This window comes from Fukomys damarensis, unplaced genomic scaffold (assembly GCF_012274545.1).
Source record: "Fukomys damarensis isolate Sample0158 unplaced genomic scaffold, DMR_v1.0_HiC HiC_scaffold_23, whole genome shotgun sequence".
NCBI lineage: Eukaryota > Metazoa > Chordata > Mammalia > Rodentia > Bathyergidae > Fukomys > Fukomys damarensis.
Window position 1 is genome coordinate 30011129 of NW_022900935.1, and position 9491 is coordinate 30020619.

General features: G+C 35.0%; 1 protein-coding gene across 1 annotated transcript in view; it reads right to left on the reverse strand.

Annotated features, from left to right (window-relative positions):
* Positions 1-7710, reverse strand: part of LOC104852639 (epidermal growth factor receptor substrate 15-like) — a 32786-nt gene extending 25076 nt beyond the window's left edge. The window contains exons 1-3 of the mRNA XM_019205383.1: positions 7636-7710; positions 3030-3119; positions 1990-2037 (exon numbers count right to left, since the gene is read on the reverse strand). Coding sequence (XP_019060928.1) covers positions 1990-2037; positions 3030-3119; positions 7636-7710 — 213 coding nt within the window. The remainder of the gene's footprint in view (positions 1-1989; positions 2038-3029; positions 3120-7635) is intronic.
* Positions 7711-9491: the final 1781 nt, after the last annotated feature.

Genomic DNA, 9491 nt, shown 5'->3' on the forward strand with positions numbered 1-9491 from the left:
TACACATACACACACACACACACACACACACACACACGAAATGAATAGACAGACACTTCTCAGAAATAATACCAATGAATAAATAACCAGTAAATACATGAAAAAAGGTTCAACATCGCTGGTCATTAGAGAAATACAAATTAAAACAAAACTGACATTGTAATTCTATTTTACTCCAGAAAGAATGGCCATCATCAAGAAATAAAAAAATTAACAAATGCTGGCAAGGCTGTGGGGGAAAAGGAATGCTTTTACATTCTTCGTGGGAATGTACTAGTGTAATCACTATGGAAATCAGTATGGAGATTCCTCAAAAAACTAAAAACAGAAATTCCATTCAATCCCTCATTCCCCTACCACCCATCTCCCCAACAGAGTTATCGACATTAAATACACATACATACCCTTGTGTATAGCAGGACAATTCGTGATAGCTAAATCTTGGAAACTGCTGTGTGTCCACCAATGATGAATGAATAAAGAAAATGTGGTACTACACACAACGGAGCACTGCACTTGTGTGCCCACACAAACTTTTTTCCCTACATCTCCAATGTACTGAATTGCCTCTTTACCCACAGGCTTGAAATGAGGTAGACAATCCAGCCCTGAAATCTGAGTTCAGAAATTAGATATTCTGATTCTGTCATCTAATTTTTCCCCTTCCTTTTCTATATCTGATCTGCCTTTAGACACAGCGATAGGGCAAATTAGTTTTAAATAAAGTGCTAAGCAGAAGAATCAGGATTTAGCAAAATTCATCCCCACAAGCAAACCATTAAAATCACAGATGGTATTCAAAGTAGCATTAACAACGTTCGTGTATTTCTGGCCCAGAGTTTACTTCTGGTTGGTAAAATTTTTTGTTGTTGTTGTTTATATGTCAGAGGTAAGATGCAAACCAGAATATTCAAAATATTTATTTAGCCAAGAGATTCTTTTTAAATGCACCAGGCAATACTTAACACTTAGTTAAAAAAAAAAAACCCAGCATTTACTTAAAACCTTCTATACTCAAAAAACTTAATAAAGATACACAAAATCTTTCTGTAGGACAGAAAAAACTCAGGAGAACAAGGTCACCAAACTAACACTAACCTTTAGGAATTAGGTATTTTATTTATTTTAATAGCAAAACATTTATTGGTACATTTTATTTTTGGTACCAGGTATTGAACTCAGGACCTTGTGCTTCTGAGGCAGGCAGCAGAACCACTGAGCTAAATCTTTGGCCCCTATTGGTACATTTTAGGCATACATAATGATAGCACTCATCATAGGGAATTTGCACCTGTACACGCTACCTCCTACCTCTTTTTCCCATTCCCTTCCTTTCCTCATATCCTTCTCCTCCCTATGTACCAAAGTTGTTTCCATTTTTTCCTTCTATTTTCACCTTTTTTCTTATTCCTTCCTTCCTTTCTTCCTCTCTCCTCCCTGTTCCCCTTCCCATATGAACACTTTCTTCCCGTTTCCCAATACCTACTATACATTTCAGTCCTTATTTCACTTAAGAGTACGTTCTCAAGGTGCATCCATTTAGCTATAAATGTCTGAAGCTCATCCTTCTTTATGGCAAAGTTGCACTCCACTGTATAAAAAAAACCCACATCCTCTTTGTCCATTCATTGGTTGATGGGCATTTGGGCTGTTTCCAAGATTTAGCTAACATATACTGTGCCACTATAAACACAGATGTGCATAAATCACTGTGGTATGATGCTTTTAATTCTTTCGGGAAGATACCAAGAAAAGGAATAGCTGGGTCAAATGGAACCTTTAATTTTAGTTTTTTGGGAAACCTCCCCACTGTTAGGAATTGGGTATTTTAATGCTTTTAATGCTTGTTGGAAAAACCTTCAGTGTTATGACTCCGGCTCTTGCAAAAGCATAATGTTGATAAAAATCAATTCCTATCTTAAAAATAAAAAACGGATTTTTAATTTCAAATCATTCAAAATCTTTTTCAAATGAATCTCTGAATCTTACTTGTTTGTTCAGGATGCCTTTGCCATCTGTGTCAGCTAAATCCCAAATCTGAAAATTAGAGAGAAAAACAAGAAGCCATATTTTTAATAGAAATTATTTTAAAGATTAATTAAATCCCTGCACTTTATAGCCTCATGTTCTCTGATACTCAGATCTAAGAATAATGGAAATAAAAATGAAAAGAATCCTTAAAAATAATTTGGTGCAACTCTTCACAAAGATACTAAGAACCCATGAGGTCAGAACGGACTTGGCTCAAGAACATTTAAGGTATCAGGGCTTAAAGAACTGAAACACAAGTTCCAACTTCCAATCAAATGCCTTTTTCAAGAACCCAGGTTTTAACTCTAAATCAAATAGTGCTTTCTGCTAAAATATACTACATGATTTTAGATCTTTATTAAGATGATATTATTTCCTAAGGGCAAGTTGAGAGGTTAATGTTTATTTGTGAATAATTAAGTTATTAATAGAGATTTTTTTTCAGGATTTTGATTATATTGTATGATATATAAAGATTTGACAGGAGGGGCTTTCCATCTCTTTGCTCTCTTTCCAAAGTCTCCCAACCCCCCTCTCTATTCATCACACATTAAACAAAAGACAGTTATACAGAGGGAGCAGGGATAGAGCCAACTCTTTTGAGTGGGTGGCAAAGTTCCCAGTCTACACTGTAACTCTCCATAATAACCAAATACTTTATACTGTACTATTATTTCCTCATTTCATCCTCCTCAAAAGTAATTTGTTTCTAAAACTCTCAACACCACTTCACTCTTCCAGAGGGTAAATCACTGTATCACAAATTGCCTCATTCTATTGCATCTATAACTCAGTTCTAATTACTTGATGGTCTCTTTCTAGATTTGCATCCAGGGCGGGGGATTTGGCTCTGTGGTTCCACCACCTGCCTCAAAAGTGCAAGGGCCAGAATTTGATTCCCAGTACCCCCAAAATAAATAAATAAATAAATAAATTTGCATCCAGTTCACCCATAGTTCTACACACGCATTATAATTTAGTTACAATAAACATACTACCTTTCCAAGTATCAAGTCTGGAAGCCCTGATTTTTTCAGGAAAGCAGCAGCATCTGAAGCCAACACCCTTCCAGTATTGCTCGTATCAACCTGAAAAAGATAAAAACTATAATCTTACAACAAAACACAAAGGGAAAATTGCTACCATTTATCTACCTTCTATACCTGTGATCTTGGAATTCATTTTTTAAAAAGGAACAACAGAATCTTTTGACTAAGGAGGGCAAAGAAGTATGTACAAAATCATTTGAGTAAAGCACCAACTAGACAACAGCCACAATCTGCAAAGTGTTTTTTATCATGGCTACTATACAAAACTGAAAACCGAAGCTCAGAGGAAATAAAGTAAACTAGTAGAATCAGAACATCAACACCTATCTTCTGATTCCAAATTTTTATGGTTATTTATTTAGGTACCAGGGATAGAACTCAGGACCTTGCACTTGCAGGCAGGCGCAGTGCCACTAAGCTAAATTCTGGTTGTTATGGTTGTTATTTAAACCCCAATACACTTATGGCAATAGGAGAGAAAAGGAAGCATTTCCTGAAGAGTTTTTGGCAAATAGGAATAGCCACATATGTCATCTCTCTCTTCAGCTTCAGACCATCAATTGCTGAAAAATTGTAGCACTTGAAAAAATATCAAATCAATATCAACTCTAACCAGCACAAATTCAATGATAAACTTTAAGAAGCAGCTCTGAATTCTAAATTCCTACAGCAAAATTAAAGGAAACATCATTTTAACTGATGGGACTTTCCATTAAGATGGAATAAGGTCACCAACAACAGAAAATATGACTTCCCGAAATATGACTCTCATTTTTTGTAAAGACTTCCTAAAGTTCTGTTCGTTAAAAATGAAAAGTAATTGCTGGGGATTTAGTTCAGTGGTTCCAGTGGCTGCTTTACAAGCACAAGGATCCGAGTTAGATCCCCAGTACAAAAAAAAGAAGGAAAAGTAAATGTTTAAGTCATGGGAAATGTAACATTATCCTAGGATATTTGTGAAATAGGTATATTTCTAGTTTAGTTAAAAGATTAAGTATACTTACTATAAACCTGCAAAATATTTTAGACAGTTCGATCTCAGCAAAGCAAAAAAGAAACCCTTTCTTTCAAGTGCTAAGATATGGGAGAACCTAGGTACTTAGCAAAAAAGAACTGCCTAATCTTCAACTTTGAGGTAAAAAAATCCACAATTTAGTAGGCTCTGTCTCTGTTAAATGAATAAAATTGTTTTCAGTGGTATCTGATTCTCATTGGCCCATCAAATCCAAAAACAAATACCTTTACATTTTATGGCAATACAGTTTAATAACAATTTATTCTGCTTTTTAAAGGATATAATTGGATAAATCAATTGTGTAAAACAAGGCCATATTTGACCTTTTTATTTAGACAGAAGATGGTATTAAAGAACACTGATTTTATGGGAAGCCAGTATCTATAAATCCCTTTTCAAAAAAGTGGCCTTGTATCTGTCTATAAGGTCCTACCCTTATAGTAGTAAGCAAAGTCAAAAGCTCCACGCTAAGAACCTTAGCTATATGGAAAAATTTAAGAGGAGATAATTTCTAATTTGTACATACAGCTGGAGGAAATATGACAGAGACAACATCTAAGGTTTAGATATTAGCTTCAAAATAAAGGATCAAATAATAGAAGCTTTAAAAATGTACAATCAAGCTGAGCACAGTAGTATACACATTTAGTCCCAGCTACTTGTGAGGCTAAGGCAGGAAGATCGCTCATGTCCAGGAGCTCTAGATCAGTATAGACAACAAAACAAGATCCTAGCTCTTAAAATATTCATATAAATTAAAAATATAGTTAGATTCTAAAAAGTTTTCAAGCAGAAATTAATTCTCTGGCCTTAGACATTGTTAAATAATGTATGGCTCTAGATTTCCAAGTCAAGACCAAGGAAGCCTACAATAGTTAATTACTATTTGCTGCAAGTATGTAGACAGCCAAGCCAAATCAGCTTCTTCTGTGATTATGATGACAAGGTAAGGATGCTTTTAGGAAAAATGATCTAATACTTGAAAATGGCAAATGAGATTATCTATACTACTCTCAGGAGATTTGATCTACAGAATAAACCCTTGATTAACTGCACTGAAAAGACTACTTTATACGCTATAGGGATAATGGTTAAGTTACAAAAACTATTAGCAATGCAAATGATCCCTATCCATACTAACACAAATGAATTTTGTCTGGTGAAATATGAATTTCTGTAACTTATATTTTCATTTTTATGTTTGATTGGTTTCTGCAATAATTAATGAGTTAAATAAATATCCTTGATTCTTCTTTTCTGTGCACGTGTGTGGTTCAAGGGATCACATCCTAGGGATCATACCTGATCCCTAGTACCCTAAACATTTGCTCTACCACTTAGCTATAGTCTCAGCCCCTGTACTCCCTTTAGATTTGTATGAGCCATGGTTTCAGTTTGTAAAAATTACACTTTTAGTAAGTCTTTAAAAGATACAGAGACCATTTTTATTTGGCTTATAAATTATTTTGATATTTACATCTGAATGAACATACTTGATGTATAGATTTTGAACACAGATATTTTCCTTTATTTTTCTGGGAGCTTGTCAAAGGCACTGAGTAAAAGTTAGAGGCTAAAACAAAAGAAGCTGAAAGCAAGATAAATCAGATTTATCCAGCTAGCTAGTATTCTACATACACACAGTACACAGATGACAGTATATTTTATGTTCAAATTAGGAACAATGAAACAAAACTCTTACCTGTCTATAGTACTTTTCATATACTGAATTCCCACTTGATAACTGAAATAAACAAATGATAATTATATTCTATCCAATAACTTCTATTACTATATTGTAACACTCAATCAAAAGATATCTGAGAAACCAAGATGACTAAGATAAAATACCCTTGATTTCAAATTTAGTTTTAAACCAGGCGTGGTGGTGCACACCTGTAATCCCAGCACTCAGAGGCTGAGACAGGAGGATTGCTGTGAGTTCAAGACCAGCCTGGGCTACATAGTGAGTTACAGGTCAGTCTCAACTACATAGTGAGACCCTGTCTCAAAAAACAAAAAAACAAAACAAAACAAAAAAAAAGAAGTTTAGTTTTATTTCTTCTTTGGAGGACAAGAGGGAGAATGAACAAAGATAGTCACACAACTTAGAAAGCATCAAGCAGACAAGAAATGAAACAAGAATCTTAAAATCATTTCTGATATTGTAACTTTTTCTCATGCAAAATTTTACTTTTTCTCATCTAATATATAGCAAGTCTGGGATGAAATGTTTTACTTATAGCCAGTTGGGAGCCCCAAAATCTCAATCACTCATCTCCCTCTCAAGGGCTAAAAGTACCTAGGAATTCAGTCCAAAAACCACTTCAATAAATAACTGGATTGAGAATGTAACTCAGTTGTATAGCACTTGCCTAACATGCACAAAGCTGTGGGTTCAACCCACGAAACTATAAAAAGTCACTATAAGTAAAAATTAAATGAATGAATAAATGATACAAAAGATGATACTGATGTCATTATATACAACCTGTTTGCACAAAGACAGGCAGTGCCATTCAATTCACAACACAGTTGAGAGGGTTCTATGGTCAGCTCACGAAAACATCTCAACTGAAAGGCAGCTTCGGAGCATAGGTATCTGAAGGGTCAAGTTCGCCTGAACATGAATGTTTAAGAATGTTCTGGACCAGGAAGAGAATCTAAGGAAGTTTCATGGATGACATCTGAACAGAAATTTAAAGTATGGAGGGGATAGGGTGAGGGTGATTGTACCCAGAGATAATAAGCACACAATTAACAAAAAGTTAATTTAGGTTTAAAAAGGATAACAAGAAGTTCTGACAGGACATAAGATTATGGCATTTTGTAGATAATTTATAAAGAGCCTTATCTGCCACAGTAAAAGTAAAGAAAATGAGGATGAAAAGGGGGACAAATTCAAGAGTTATTAACTTGACATTAGTTCTTTTTGTTTGTTTTGTTTTTTGAGACAGGGTCTCGCTACATAGTAGAGACTAACCTGGAAATCACTATGTAGCCCAGGCTGGTCTCAAACTCACGGCAATTCTCCTGTCTCAGCCTCCCCAGTGCAGGGATTACAGGAGTGTGCCACCACACCCAGCTCTGACATTAGTTCATACTATGAGGTGACATGTGAAGAGAAGTAGTAGAAGCAGAAAATAGGGAACTACTTAGAAAGTAATTTAATGGTCCAGCTGAGGATCTGAACATAGTGTTGGTAAAAAAGAAGGGTATGACTTGAAGAAAAGTTTTTAAGATAGATTTCACAGGACTTACTAAGTGGGTGAGTGAGAAGGGCATAGTTAGAAATACACACATAATTAGAATACCTATCTATTACAGTATTATCACAGACTACCTTTACACGCCATATATAAACATATATTCTGTGTGAGTTCTTCTGTGACTCAGACTGTAAAGCAACACAAGCACACATATCCTGGTGTTTCTACTTCTCTGAAATATCGTAACCAAGACATCTCAGAGAGGTTATTTTTCCAAGCTTTTAAGTAGTAAAGTCAGGCTATAAGCTCAGATGTTTCCCACTTGCATTACATGCTGCTCCCCGTATGTGGTTTCACTGGTCTTATTTGCAGTCTGCTGTCCCAGCATCTCATCTAGGTTAGCCATTTGTCATAGTTCTCATTTTTAAAAATGAACTATTATTTTTACACTAAAATACATTAAAGCAAAGAAGGCTAGGTTTAGTACACTTGTTTCTCCACACACATCATATATATATATATATACAAAGGTATCAGCTAGTAGTGTGTAAATGCTTTCATCCCTTGAACAAATAAAATCTGAAAGAGAGCTAGTGATAATTCCATCTTTCCTGTCTTACGCTTCAGAAGCTGGAATCTTTGCCACTGTCCCCTCAAAAGCTACTTTATAAATGCAGCCTAAGTATCTCAGTAACAAATTTTTTTGAAAACAAGTCCTTCAAAATTGGTTGCATCTTGTTCAAAACCAGCTGGAAACTCTTAATCAAAACTTAAAAGTTCAATGACTAAAGCTTAAAAATAACCTTAAGGTTTTGAAATTCAGCAAAAGACCAATTTTATTTTAGAAAAAGGTTTGCTGAGACACTGAAATGTGTATTTCAAAAGCAAAAGAAAAACTAAAATTAAATGATGAGATCTCAACACATAAGACTTAATTTTGAAAAATCTATAATTATATTTTGTAATGAATCCTAAGAGCTTGGATCTAGAGTTTTCCTGTTTTAAATGGGATGCACTTTTATTCTGTGCTGGAAAGGAATAAAATTACAGAGGACTACCATTTTGCAATATCTAAATTTGGAAGAACATGTAAAAGAATCATAAATAGGTATAATATTTGACAAGATCTGTCCTACAAAATATCAAAGAAAATACCTTTGATAAAAATAGGCACTGCCTATAAAATACTCTAGCTGACAAATTTATAATTTTCTATTAAAGAATTTAAAATATTCTCCACTTAGCAAAATTCTTCCTGAGCCTATTGGGGATGGACGCAAAAATACAGAGTAAATTGGCAATAAAAAATATTACTCTACTGCTGGGGATTTAGCTCAGTAGTACTGCCGCCTGCCTTGCAAATGCAAGGTCCTGAGTTCAATCCACAGTACCAAAAAAAAAAAAAATTAGAGAAAGTCAATTATAAAGGTTAACAATTACAAAATACAAAATGCAACTGTAATATTCTGTAGTTTTACAAAAGTGAAAACTAGTGAAATTACATTATAAAACAATTATATTGTTCAGAAAATTAGAAATGACACACTATCAGCTAAGAAACTGATTTTTTTTTTTTTCTGGCACCGGGGATTGAACTCGGGTCCTTGCAAGGCAGGCCACCAAACCACTGAGCTAAATCCCGGCCCCAAGAAACTGATTTTTGAAAACATGGTAATAGTCCAGTGTGGTGGCACACGCCTGTAATCCCAGCACTCAGAAGGCTGAAGCAGGAGGATTGCTGTGAGTTCAAGATCAGCCTGGGCTACACAGTGAGTTCCAGGTCAGTCTTAATTATATAATGAGACCCTGTCTCAAAAAAACAAAAATAATAAAAAATAAAATATAATAAAAATAAAAACATGGTAATTACCGGGCTGGGGATTTAGCTCAATGGTGCCACCACCTGCTTCACAAGTGCAAGGTCCTGAGTTCCATCCCCAGTACCAAATAAATAAGTAAATACATAAACCATGGTAATTACCAAGAATAGTTTACACTTGTGGTTCTTAACAGTCAATTACAAGCCGGGTGTGGTGGCACACACCTGTAATCCCAGCACTCAGAAGGCTGAGGCAGGAGGATTGCTTGTGAGTTTGAGACCAGCCTGGACTACATAGTGAGTTCCAGGTCAGTCTCAACTACATAGTGAGACCCTGTCTTAAAAAAAAAAAAAAAAAAAAAAAAAAA